Consider the following 14,410-nt stretch of genomic DNA (forward strand, 5'->3'; position numbering starts at 1 on the left):
CGACACCCTTTGCTGGTTGATGGGTCTGTCCCCTGCCCCCAACCTCAGCCCTAAACCATCAAGAGGACACAATGGCCAGGAGGCTTTTGATCACCATTTTATCCCCAGTGCTTGGCAGTCAAGCCACCTCCTCCACACACATTTGTTGAATGAGGACTGGAATGTCTCAGGAATTCATTTGAATGTTTAGTAATCCTAAATGTCAAGGAACTCTTCCCATGTTGTAATTTCCCAAAGACTCCCTCGCTGCATTCCGAGCTTATTGCTTCTAACTCAAAGGAGACTGGTTGACTTCCCCTGCATAATTAACACACGCACTCGAGGACCATGACTCTCGTCCTTCTCTTCTCCAAGCTCAGTAACTTCAATCTCTTCAGTCTCATCGTTCTCCCCTCCAAATCCTCTTCACGTTCTCCCAAACTTCTCCCAAAGCTCTGGCCTTTCCAGGGGCCTGGGGGTCTGCAGTAGGTTGCCCCTTGGGGACAGGTGTGGGAATTCTGACCCAGAGGTAATCATCCAGGTAACACGGGCAGCAGTGGGCTTTAGAATCTCAAAGTTCTGGGTTCAACGGCTCCACCACACACTGGCACGGAGACCCTCACAGACTTCCTTCACCTTCCCGGGCTTGTCTGCTGATCAAAACACAAGAGAAGCTGCCAGGCAGGGATGCTGTGAGATCAGGCGAGGCAGAGTATGTGAACACACCCCATCTGCCCTGGCCAGTGCATGTCTCACCCCAGGGGACAGGGCGCCGGGGCCTCTCCAAGGCCAGAACTGGTCAGGCTGTGGGGAACAAAGCGGTTGTCAGGCGAATCCTGCCACCTTGTGGAGCCCATGCGCTTGAGAGCCCACCCCACCCTGCTGAAGCCCTGCCTCACCCCTCTGCCTCCAGCCAGCTTATTCCGGGGTGTTCCCTCTCCTCCTCTCAGCCCTGCTACCCCAAGGCTTCCCAACACATCTTCCCAAACCCCCAGCCCCAGGGTGTTCTCAACTTTACCAGTCCTGTCGTCCTCAAAACGTCCTCTTCTAACACTATTAGAACCATTTTCTCCCTCCTGGACCAAAACAGAGCCTGGTGGGGGGTGGTCCTGTCCCCTATCTCTGTCCCTTCATTAGCCACTTAGCAGCTATATGAGACCCAGACATCTGATTTTTTCAGTGATCAATGGTGCGTCTGTGATGCCAAATCCTCTAAATAGAACATGTTGCTGGCTCCTCTGGCCCATCGAGGATGGTTTGGGGCAGGGGGTGTGTGTGCACATGTGGTTTGGGGCAGGGGTGTGTGTGTGTGTGCTTTGGGGCAGGGGTGTGTGTGCGTGTGTGAGTACACACGCACCTGTTCCTTGCTCTGGGCTAGTGATGTCCTCCTTGGCCATCCCCTCCCGACTCACAGGGGACCTCCCAGGGCCAGCCTCTCAGCTGCAGCAGTGTCTCACTGTCTGGACCCTTCACAGAGGCACCTATTCTGGATACTTCTGCAATCAAGGACAAGACCAGTTTCCTCCTTCATGTCCTGTAGTCTTATGCACTGACATTCCAAGGCAGGTGGGTGGTGACTGCTGGCCTGGAATGACTGGTTACAATCCAGGCTTCTGGGAAATAAAGCAGAAGACACTAGGGGACTGAGGCTGCCTCAAGATTTCAGGCAAACAGGCTTTTACATGCTGCGAGTGCTTGCAGCTTGATGATCTATAAGTTCTTTTTTTCTGATTTACTTACTTGGTTGCACTGGGTCTTAGTTGCAACATATGTGATCCTGTGGCATGTGGGATCTAGTTCCCTGACCAGGAATCGAACCTGGGGCCCCCTGCATCGGGAGCAGAGCCTCAGTCACTGGAGCACCAGGGAAATTCCTGTGAGTTCTTAATAACTGGGTTGCTGGCCCTTCTGCTGTGCTCCTCTTCCCCCTGCTGGGGTGATGGAAAGGGTCAGCCCGTCCATTCTGGTTTTAGCGCCCCATAGGAATGGGCCTAACAGTGGCTCTGGATTTCCTGGTCCACGGTGGGAAACAGGCCTGTCCAGATGCATGCGTATGTGGGACTGACCTGCCATTCATCCACTCTGAGATGGGCTGATGGAATCCATCAATGTCCAAACACCCATGTCCCTCTCCAAATAGGTAAGAAATGCTTGGCTGTCACACGTATAACTTGGAAAAGGTGAGGACAGGAGTTGTAAAAGCTAAAGACCACACAGTTGAACTCTGGAGATTTCAGGCACCTAACTATGTCGGAAGACAGGAACCATTTACTGAGTGTTTATAACAAGCCATGCATGGTGCTAAGTGCTTTCACATAAATTAACACATTACCTGAGAAATAGTATCATCTTCATTTTAACAGATGACAAAAATTAAGACAGGTTAAGAACTAGTTTTGTACACAGATCTGGGTTCAAATGACTAGTGAGTAACCCTAAGCAAGTTGACTAACCTCTCTGGAGCCTATCCTCTCATCTGTCAACTGGGAGTAACAGTTGCCTGCCCTGCGCGTTGCAGGTGCCAGCTCGTCTGGTTTCCGGCACTCAGGGGTCATTCCACTGTTGTTAAACAGTGACAGTACTTGTAATTCGCCTAAGGTCATACAACAAATTCAAAACTGGATTTTCTGACTTCCAAGTTCAGTGCTCATGAGGGAAAAAGCTGATTCACTTAAATATGTCCTGAGTATGGCCTTGAAGCAGGTTCTGCCCTAGGATCTGGAAGACCAGTTAGGCTGGGAGCCAGACCATGGCCCTACGAAGTGTGATGCGTAGATACACGTTCAAGGTGCAGAAGCGGCCCAGCAGGAGGTGGCTCTTGCGGCTACATCACCAGGAAAACAAGTTGACAAAAGTGGTGGTATTTTTTCTGTAGCCCCCGCAAAGGGGGAGAAACAGAAGTGACTGGAAATCATTGGGGAAGAAGATGACCAGGTGGGGCTAAACTTCTAGAGAGGTCTTCTAGTGAGGTGGTCTGTTTTACATGTTACACACACCCACACCCCCACCCCCACCCCCACACCCACTGAGGTGGTCTGTTTTACATGGTATACACACACACACACACACACACACACACACACACAGTGGCATTTCTCTACTCAGAGCATACAAGCACACCTCAACTTGCAACTCCTAACACCCATATCACACACAGTATTCTTTCCTCCTCTCACTGATTTCCAAAATACAGAGAACATGTATTTTACTTTGTTCCCTGGTCATCTCCCCCGCAAGAACATGCCAGAAAGTTTCTCGGTTATGTCTGGCAGGCAATGGAAGATGCAGGCTGGCACTCAGCATATCTGGTCATTTCTACCAATAATATAGTGTCAAAAACATTTGCATTCTGCAAAATCACACTCCCAAAATAGCAGGACTCGTGAGCTAAGGAGGCTGGGGAAGACCACACAAAATCTATAGAATTTTGTAGCCAGGGTGCTAACAAACCAGAATCGAGTCCCACACCACACTAACACCATTAAAGCCCCACTGCCATGTGCATTGGGCCCCTGCAGCCTCAAATCCTGACATTTCTTTCTTCTTCCCGAGACATACAGCAGCTTCTTTGGGATGGGGGGAGAGGGGGTGGGGAGGGTCCCAGCAGAAACTAGTTCCATCAAAATCAAAAATGTGACCCAGGATGGGGCCTTCGTCATCAACTGCATAAAACAAAGCAGGGTTGGGGGTGGAGGGGGAGGGTCTTCCTTCCCACCTAGTTTCCCCCAGATAGTCTAACAGAGTAGGAAAGCTCGTGGTATGTCTTGAAGCTACTAGACACTCCTTGTGATAAAGGAAGGCACTTCTATAAAATTCTTAGCTTTTGTCTTAAGGTATTCCACCCTGACCCTGATCACTTCAAAATACTGGGGAAAACCTCACAGGAACCGACCTATAATTTCAGGTTGACATGACACAGTTTCTCCCCTTACCAATTTTACAGATGCTGTTTCCCTTTAAAGAAACAACTCTGTAACAAAACAGCCCATCTTATGAATGGCCATTAAGATTGTGGGATCAACTTGAAAGCGTGGGATTTTTTTCCCCACACCAAGCAATTCTCAGACACCAGCTAGATGTCCAACAATTCAACTCAATTCTGACCCTATCTACCTGAAGAAAGCGGTGGATCCCACAGGCTAAGGGCTTCCATCCTACCAGACCCCTTCTCTCCCTCTTAGGTGTCAGCTGCACCTAAGCACTTGGACTTCCAAGTGCTCATGTGTGCTTCTGACCCACTGGGTATAAACCAGAGGCTCCCAGGATCCCTCTTGTGTGCAGACTGCTAGAGGCCAGTCTGTTTAACCCAGAATGCCTTCTGAGAGGAAACCAGGAAGTCTAATAGGATCCAGGACTGCAGTCTTGTTCCTGGGACCACTATTCTGGGCAGAAACAAGCACGCTTAAGACCCTCCCTCCCCTCCTCTCATTTAGCAAATGTTCACTGAGTGCCCTCCATGTGCCAGGCACCAGGCCCAGTGGGGACCCAGGCAACATGGCGAGGGGTCCAGAGCCCCAGCCAAGAGGCAGGGGATAGGCAGTCTCCTCCTGCACCATCAGTGACCTGCAGCAACTCTCAGCCAGTCACACCTGACCAGGACTCCCACCCCCAAGATGGCAGGTAACAGGCTGACCCTGCTCACTTCACATGACTGTTTCAAAATATATAAGCAGCAATTCTATTGCTTAAATAGAAAATGCCGTTAAAAAAAAAAATGAAAAGAGGAAGGAAGGGAGGGGAGGGGGAAGGAAGCAAAGCAAACAGAAAACAAGGAAGGAATCGTTTCCTCGGCTAAATTGATACATTTTCATATCAAGTAGGAAGAGAAATACAAAACAGAAAATGACTAAGAAACTACAGAGCACGAGGTGTTGTTTTTTTTTTCTTGGACCTAGAGGCTTTCACAGAAGCTCAAGGTTTTTAGAAAGTTGATTCACTTCCTTCTGCTCTTTCTTCCTGGGCGCACGAAGCCAGCTGATTCACTACGAAGCAATGCAATACTACTTAATCACGAGCTCGGGAGAAAAAGGATAAAACACCCTAAGAGATGGCTCTCTCTTCACAAGGAGAAGACAACAGTCCTCAAAGGATAAATCAACTGAGACCCACACAATGGTAAACCCATTTATTTCTCAGAACTTAGTTTGCCGCTTGATATTCCCGTAGAGATGGGAACACCACACCACGTCCTTGAGGCCCAACCGCAGACCTGTCCAAGCACTGTCCACAGGCAGCTCAGTCCATCAGAGGTTCGTCAGAGGTCCAAGAGAAACCTCCTAACCTGGGCCAGGTATTTTGGCTTCAAATAGTCACCCAGTTCCTCCTTGCTGGCCCACACGTGACGGCCCTTCTCCACGGCCGGGGAAAAGTCTCCGGTTAGCAGCAGGGCTTTGAAGAAGAAGATCTTGGCCCCGAGGCTGCCCTCCGCCCGCACTGCCTGGGGGAACTTGAACTTGTAATGGCCGCAGGGCGCATTTCCCAGGAACTTGGCTTCCAGGTTGTTTTCTGAGGAGGAGGGGAGCGGGGAACAGAAGTAGAAGATGAGGACACACCCACCTGTTTACCCTAGTGCCTGAAAGCATTGGGGGGTCTCTGTGAGAGCTGCTTCTGGCCTGAGGGGAACGCCGTCCCGAGGATGAGGACTAGGGTCGGTCCTGAAGACCCTCATCTCCTTTCAAGCCAAAAGCTCCTGGCCCGTGGGTTCCAGATTCTCTGGGTGCATTCCTCATGCCAAGCTACTGCTCTCAGACTGAAGTCCACAAGGCAACCTAAACAGCCCTACCTGGGAGTCAGAGCACTGAGCTTCTAGACTCAGCCTGGTCACCAGCTGTTGACGAAGGACTGAGACACTTGTATCTGTAAAGCAAAGTTCATCAGCCCTTTTAAAGGGAATATCATGGAAAGTATGGAAAGGTCCCAATTTGACTGCTGCAAGGTGAAAACCGAAGTTAAAAGGCAAAGACAGATGGAGCATCTCTGCAATCTATAACAATAGGTTAATAACACCAACACAGCATTTCAAAGGACAAGGAAATAATGGATCAATTACTAAATGGAACCGGGAGAATGGGCTAGCGAAGAAATAAAACTGGATCACAACCTCACTCCTCATATCCAAACTGACACCCTACAGATCAAAGATCTAACACAAAGTTAAAATTTTCACAAAAGGTTTGTTCATTTTTGAGTGATGGTTTCATGGATGTTTAATATTTTCTGAGTTTTTCTGTATTTTAAAATTCTTCACTAAAGAAAAAAGAAACCATAAGAGTACTATTAAAAAAAAAATGTGGGATACTTTCTGTATCATTTTTGAGAGGGGAAGTGCTAACCAAGACACAAAATGCAAAAAAGAATAGGCATATTTATTTACATAAAAGTTAAAATCCTTCTGCATAGAAAAATGAAGCATAAAAAAGTCACAGACATAATGACAAACTAGGAAAAATATTTTCGACACACTGAACAAAGGAGCATCTTAAGATAAAGTGTTAAATAGGACTTAGAAATCAGTGAGGAGAAAGCCAACAACTCTGAGAGAAAAACGAACCAAGCATGTGAACAACAAGTTCCCATGAAGATAAATTATCAATGAACTATAAACTCATAAAGACGCTCAACTCATTAATAACTCAATAAATACAAACTAAAACAACAAAGACATACCATTACTATTTAAGTTCAAAAACTTTGAGCAGTACACTGCTCGTCAAGGATAAAGGCAAACTGGGTTCTCTCAAATGTACGTGGTATATAATTAGCATAACTGCTCTACTTGGCAGGAGATATCAATTTTAATAATACAAACCCTTTGATCTAACAATTCTGCTTCTAGAATTTCACCCTCCTCAATATATTTATTTGCCCATGTGAGCAAAGGAGTGTACACAGATGTTCACTGAAGCTTTTTTTTAATAAAAGTGACAGACTGCTTAAACAAACTGCAGTACATACAAATATGAAACATTACACTGGTGTTAAAAGTATAAGATATGTCTTCACTTGCTGATACAGAGATATGCTTAAAAGCTGTGTATAAGAAAAGGAAGGTACGTAACCATGTGTATATACATATATGTACATGTTTAAGTACATGTTAAGCCCATTTCATGGAAAAAAGGAACAGATGAAAAAAGTATGTGCTTGCAATTGCTAAAAGGATACACAAAAAAACTATTCATGGCGGTTGCCTCTAAGACGGGAAAATTACCTATTACTCTTACAGTTTTACATTTACCAGACACTGTGATACGTTTTCACCATATACAATGAATGGCTTTTGCCAATATTAAAAACAGTAACAACACTATCAGCATTAGATGAGGAATCCACGTATGATGTGAGCTCACCTACAATATAAAATGTCAGCAGTGGGGATCTATGGGTGGTGGAATTACACTGGCGTGATTCTTTACACGTTTCTGAATTTTCCACTTAAGTCAATGGATACATATTACTGTTCTATGACCTGGGGAAATGGATTAAATTAAATCAGAAAGGGGGAAAAAGATGGTTCATTATAAACATGAGCAAAGAATCTAAATAAGCGGTTCACGAAAAAAGAAGAACCAATAGCCACGTGAAAAATATGCAGAGATGGCCACTCTAACCAGTAGCCACTAACCCAAATAAACACATTACCTAACAAAAAAGAAAGGAGACCGCTAATCTAAAGATCTTTTTTTTTACTGACTGGACAGTGAAAAATTTTTAAAGTATGTTCTGCAGGGCACTTTGGTGGTACCTTAGCAAAATCTTAGATGTGTCCATCCTTGACCATGAATTTCACTTCTAGGAATACCATCTTGCAGAAATACCCAGGAAGTATGCCAAACAGAGGGAAAGGAACAGACTCTGACTTTTTTGTACTTATAAGCTGCCCGAGCTTTCCTTTGTCATTTTAATTATTTCATATTATTTATGATTTTAATGAATTTGAAATAAATCAACCTATTTCATTTTCTATGCACCTATAAGAAACCACTATATCTTTTCACTCTTCGTTATGGCAACAGGAATGTTCAAGGGAGGAAAGTGTGGTACCAAGAGGAGGGGAGCCCCTTTCCATGTGGTGCCCAGCAGGCGAAACTGAGCACTGTGAGTGAGCAGAAGAAAGCTGAGGATCTGAGCTCAACGATCCTGGGAAGAAACCCAGCCACCAACTTTTGCGTGATGGCTGAGGAAGCCTGGAGTGTAGCAAAGGGCCCTCCTGTTTTCCCATTTCATTCCACCATCTCACTCCCTCTCCTGCGGCCATACAGGCTGCTGGCGGGACAGGATCAAGGGGGCCACACAGAGGCTGCTTATGTCTCATTAGCAGTACTCACGCTGGTGGCAGAGCCAGAACAGTAGTTGTGTGCTTACACTACCATATCATTTACTCATTAAACACTCAGCATTGGAAGAAAAGCTATGACAAACCTCGACAGCATATAAAAAAGGAGAGACATCACTTTGCCAACAAAGATCCATCTAGTCAAAGCCATGGTTTTTCCAGTAGTCATGGACGGATGTGAGAGCTGGACCAGAAAGAAGGCTAAGCGCCAAAGAATTGATGCTTTTGAACTGTGGTGTTGGAGAAGACTCTTGAAGAGTCCCTTGGACTTCAAGGAGATCAAATCAGTCAATCCTAAAGGAAATCAACCCTGAATATTCTTTGGAAGGACTGATGCTGAAGCTGAAGCTTCAATACTTTGGTCACCTGATGCAAAGAGCCGATTCACTGGAAAAAATCCTGATGCTGGCAAAGACTGAGGGCAAGAGGAAAAGGAGGCCACAGAGGATGAGATGGTTGGATGGGCCTACGGCCATACCACCCTAACACGCCCAATCTCGTCTGATCTCGGAAGCATTTGGATGGGAGATGGTTGGATGGTATCACCAACTCAGTGGACATGAGTTTGAACAAACTCCGGGAGATGGTGAAGGACAGGGAAGCCTGGTGTACTGCAGTCCATGGAGTTGCAAAGAGTCAGACATGACTTAGCAAACGAACAACAGCAAACATTCAGCAAGTGCCTGCTCTGTGCCGGGTACTCTGCTGAGAACCAGGATGATGGAAAGGACAAAATCCTATCCGTATTTTCAGAATGCTAGCTGAGAAGAAATCGTCTGTTAATCAACAATTAAACAGCAATGGAATGAAGAGCATCTTCTTCCCTAGGACATAAGCCCCCAGGAGGCCCAGGTAGCGTCCTGTAGATCACTGTGACACCACTGCCTGGACAGTGACCAGCAACAAGTAGGCACAGAGAGAGTGTCTGCTGTATAACCTGAGTAAGGGCACTCTGTGAGTGTTACAGCAGCCTAGAGGGAGGAGTCGAGCTCTCTACCCAGAAGCTTTCACCACGGAAGGCAGAAGGGACGAGCTGAGTTTTTAAAACCGAGCAGTCAGACTAGGTAGAACCAAAGCTTTGTCTTGGACAGGCAGGCCCCAAAGCCGGGACACAAGAAATACCACATTATTCAAAAGCCTTGCTAGGTTTGAACTTAGAACATACATGAATGAGCAGCAAGACGGAAGACTGATGAGCTTGGGACCAGAGCAAAAAGTATGCGTAGGCCGTGCTCAGAATTCTGCTTTTATGGGAAACCTTTTAAGATTTCGAGCAGAGAAGTGACAAGGTATTTGTGTTTAAGAAGGCTTGTTCTGGCGGCACTGAAAACGACAACACAGAAGCAAGAACGGGGCTTGTGTGGTGTCTGCCTCAGTACTCCAGGGTGGCGGCTCTCAACCAGAGATCCACACCCCAGGTAATTTCCAGCAGTATTCAGTCATTTTTGGTTGTTACACTAGGGACAACCAAAGTGATGTTACTACAATCAAGCAGATAGAGGCCAGAGATGTTGCAGTAAATAACCTAGACAGAACCACAGAAGCCCCCACAAAGAATGATCCTGCCCCAAATTTCCAGAGTGCCAAGGCAAGGCTCAGAAACCCTGATCTAGTGGGAAGTGAAACGACTCCCTGAAGAGCTGCAGGCACAAAGACGGGACTATTTAGAACAGACCAGGTAGAACTCAGGAACTTAGCGGATGCCGGAATGAGGTCACAGATAACTCTGAGGTGTCTAGTTGGGTGAATGCGTCAAGTGGTGCTGCCAACAAGCAAGGCCACAGGGACAAAAAGAGAAGCAGGCTGAGGCTGGCAGGAGCATCAGTTCTGAATGGACTACATTTTAAAACCTCCACGGGGCAAGGAACAGCACAGGGATAGCACCTTCAACCTCTGTCCCCGAAGCGTGTTTCTGCAGGCCCCTAGATGTGTGAACTGTCCCCCACGCTGATGCTTTACGTTAAGCAAATGAACCTCTTTCAGAGAAAGTCTGGGCGTTTCTTGGTTGGCTTTCTCTGTGCTGGGCCCTGGGACAGAATCTAAATCACAGGTCTGTTAGGGACAACCCATATTGTCAAATGCTGAGCAATATGGAGTAAAAGATAATTACCAACCAAGGGATCTTCCTCAAAATGATACCAGATGGCCAAGGAATGAAAAATCTCATTTTTCAGTGAGACACCCAAAATTCAAAGTCAATTTGAGAAGGCAGTGGGTCCCCTAAAATCAGGTTCTGCAACACTTGTTTAGGATCTGAACTATGAGATGAGGAGAGAACTGAGTACGACAGACCATGCTCTAGATGTGACAGAATTAAAGAAATTCCACGTCCTCTAAATCCTTAGCACAAAAACGCTGCCTTAATAGGGGCGAGGGGAAAGGAGTGACTGTGTAAAACAGATCAGGAAAAGATTCACACTATGTGGAGGCACACACACACAAAATCCACTTCCTCAAGAATCCATAATTATAAGAATCAAAAATGTAGGAAAGGAGAAAACCATATAACTAATCCTAATCAATTTTGTGACAGGAAATCACGAACAATGAGAAATGACACTTTGAGTGCCATAAAAACTGAAGCACATTTTACTGTAAGTGTTGATCACCAGACCCCGCTGGAACAAATAGCTTCACTGGTGCTCCGAGTGGAAGGGCAGAAATGCCACTGAAGGGAAGGCGAGTAGAACCTATTAAAGCAACAGGATCTCTCATAGCTATGATGACAAAATATTTTATGATACTGGGCCCCAAAGAAGATCGGGGCCACTTAAGCCAGAAAAAGTACTACAATCACCTATTTTTATAGATTGAAAAATTTTAAAGAATGCAAAACTGGAAACTGAGAGGTGAATGTTTTGTACTTTCTTGGGAAGACAGCTTTAGTGAGCAGAGGCTGAAACTCTCCATCCTTCAGGTAGGCTCCTCTGTCCATGGGATTCTTCAGGCAAGAATACTGGAGTGGGTTGCCATTCCCTTCTCCAAGGGATCTTCCCAACCCAGTAATCGAAGCCCAGGTCTCCTGAATTACAGGCAGAGTCTTTATCGCAAAGCCACCTGGGAAGCCCAAGTTTCCACTAGCCTACTATTAAAAGCCAGGCCCACAGTCAGCCTGCAAATCCTGAGGCTGAGTCTGGAGTGTGTCTTGCGGGATTTAGCAGTGAGGCAGAGGGCTCACCTGAGAGTGTGGCCAGGGTTCGTTCAGCTGTTTGGCGGAGGGTCTCCCCGGGTTGCCACTCGGCCTGGGGCAGCATCCAAACATCTTGGTCTCCAAGCTTGTCTTTGACCAGTAGAATAAGGTTCCTGTCAAGCTTCCGGTGCAGTGAGCTTCGGTCATTCTTTACGTCAGCGTCTGTATAGAAGAGATGGGGAGGGTCACAGGAGACAGGAGGAGCATGTTCTGCCAGAACCAAGAAGATTAGGGCTTTAGGATCCTCCTTTAAGGCAGGGCCACAATCTTTGCCCTCAAAGAACTTATAATCAAATTAGAACCCTGACCACATCTCTCTAACTCTGACCTCTCTCAGGATAGAGTCCCATAATCTTGAGGAAACTAAAATTTAACAAGAAGAAACCCAAAGCTGCACTCCTCCTTTGAAGAGCAGAACACAAAATACCTTTGAGCCTTTGGAAAAGAAGCAATTCCCAGACACTACTAATTCTTTGGTTTTGACACTATTACTGACTTAACCAGGCTCTACTTCAGTTTTCACTGTGAAACAAGAATAAGAGAACTTAACCCCCTGCTTTGGGAGGGATTCCAGATAAAACACAGGAAACGAGTGGGAAAGGCTTAACTTCCCCTACTCTCAGTCCCAAACTAGGAGTTAAATCCAGATAACATTCCTGAGGCTTAACTGAGACCCAGCTGTCCCAACACCCATGTGTACTCAGTCACTCAGTCGTGTCTGACTCTAGGCCACCCCAAGGACTGTAGGCCACCAGGCTCTTCTGTCCAAGGAGTTTTCCAGGCAGGAATACTGAAGTGGGTTGCCATTTTCTTCTCCAGGGGATCTTCTGAACCCAGGGATCAAACCCACCTCTCCTGCAGCTCCTGCACTGGCAAGCAGATTCTTTACCACCGAGCCACCTGGAGAGGTCCCTCAATAACCATACATCCTACTCAAAAATAACACAGACTTTTAAAATATTATATTAGGATGGATGTGAAGAACTGTGAAAAGAATTGTTCTCCCATGTTAAAAAGTTTTATCATTTGAAATTATTATTTAAAACACAAAGCAGAGAATAAGCAATTATTCTTTATTTGCAAATCAGAATATCCACTCTCCTACCTCTAACTGGCCTGAAGAGACCACAAACCTGTTATTCGAGCTCCAGGTTTGAACTGCAGGAATTTCTGCTCCCACATGTCTTCCAAGTCCTGCACCAGCAATATATTCTTCTCGTCTTTTTCTTCATAAAGGTCACTTTTTTTCTTTTCCAGTTGCTCAGCTTCATCCAAGGCACGAAGTTCATGGTCTGAATACAGGCTTCTCTCTATCTCCATCTGGGAAAATTAAAAGAGCAAAAATCTACCCCAAACTGGGAAAATTAAAAGAAAAGAAAAACAATAAAACACAGTTACAGTGCACTTGACAGATTCAGAAGTTTACCCCCAACATAACCAGACACATGATCAGAACACCACAAAGAAAACAGAGGAAAACTGCCCTGTGGGCTTGAGCTGCATTTCCTGAAATATTAAAATGCGTTCAAACATCAAGACTGCCACAACCAAGAGAGGACTAGGACTGGCAGTGCCTGCCCACTCACCACCCTCCAGTCATGCCAGTCTCTGCCCAGAATCTCACTCTCCATGGACTATCCTGCCTCAGGCATTTTACAGATGCTATTCCTTCTTTCTAGAATGTTTTCCCTCATGCTCTCCTGGGAGATTCCTACTCATCCTTCAGATCTCAATTTAAATATCACTTATTTTAAAAGATATTCCTTAACACCTTCCATTAAAATCAAATTAACATCCCTGTTAAACAGTATTACAGTACCCTGTGTTTTCCTTTATTACACTCACCAGAGACTGCAATTCCATAACCATGTGGTTATTTGGTTATTGATTGACAGCCCCCTTCACCAAACTGAATCCCTCTAAGAACCAGGGTTATGTCTGTCTTATTCACCACCACATCCCTACAACCTAGCACAGTGTCTGCACAAAGTTTAAAAGGTGATGTTTAAACGTTTGCAGAGTAAGTTAACAAGCCAAATAAAAGGCACAGAAAGGAAGCTTGTATCTCTCAGTAGCTAAGACAAAAACGCCTCAGGTTCTAGGTAGACATAGTATCTTTAATCACTACCTGTGGGGATTTAGGACCTTCGTTGCCAATACACCGTTTTTGTCCATGTTTCTTCACCTGCCCCTCACATAAACAGACTCTATCACAGACATCTTACGGATGTGCCCTTTGCCTTTTCTTTACGCTCATCACATGACAAAGCCATTTTCCTCTCCAAACTGTCAACCACCTATGATGGGGACTGAATCCGTCTACTTCACCATCGCACCCCTATGTGTCGGAAAAAAAGAAGAGCCTCTCCAGAGAGCTGCCGAAGGTAACGACAGAGAAGATCAATGAAAACGACGTGCCTCTTACTGAACGCGTACAACGTACCGCAGGAACCCAGAAGGTACGTACCATTTTGCAGGAAAGCATACCGAAGCTCAGAGAAGTGAAGTGACTTGCCCAAAGTCACACAAGCTAATCAGTGGTGGGGCCAGGATTAAACCCAAGCCAGCGTACCTCTACTGCGTCCCCAAATGCACCTAGAAGCCACAACCCGCACCTCAACCCACCTGCTGTAGCAGGGCTGCCATCTCTTCCTGCATCGGGGTCAACTGCTTCGAGACCAGCGGTGGCCGCTGCAGGCACAGCGCACCCAACAGGCGCCATGGAGATGCGCTATTCGACGGTGCAGCCGCAAGGGTCAAGCTACGAGAACCCAGACTCCAGGGGCTCTCGAACCGCCGCCAGCACCTCGCCAGCCCTAACACAGTGCGCCTTGTGGGCGCCGCCATCTTTCAAACTTCCCACAACGCTCCGCGGTTCCCGGCGCGGTCCTGGGCCAATCCTATGT

At 46.2% G+C, this 14,410-nt stretch overlaps 1 protein-coding gene across 2 annotated transcripts in view; it reads right to left on the reverse strand.

Annotated features, from left to right (window-relative positions):
- Positions 1-14,375, reverse strand: part of MRPL46 (mitochondrial ribosomal protein L46) — a 32,912-nt gene extending 18,537 nt beyond the window's left edge. The window contains exons 1-4 of one of the 2 annotated variants that reach the window (NM_001034712.1): positions 14,130-14,363; positions 12,638-12,824; positions 11,493-11,666; positions 5,090-5,484 (exon numbers count right to left, since the gene is read on the reverse strand). In NM_001034712.1, coding sequence (NP_001029884.1) covers positions 5,234-5,484; positions 11,493-11,666; positions 12,638-12,824; positions 14,130-14,351 — 834 coding nt within the window. In that variant the 5' untranslated portion in view covers positions 14,352-14,363 and the 3' untranslated portion in view covers positions 5,090-5,233. Of the gene's footprint in view, positions 1-5,089; positions 5,485-11,492; positions 11,667-12,637; positions 12,825-14,129 lie in introns of those variants that run through there. The other variant, XM_059879154.1, reaches the window with a different exon arrangement.
- Between the last annotated feature and the right edge of the window lie 35 nt (positions 14,376-14,410).

Source organism: Bos taurus, chromosome 21 (assembly GCF_002263795.3).
Source record: "Bos taurus isolate L1 Dominette 01449 registration number 42190680 breed Hereford chromosome 21, ARS-UCD2.0, whole genome shotgun sequence".
NCBI lineage: Eukaryota > Metazoa > Chordata > Mammalia > Artiodactyla > Bovidae > Bos > Bos taurus.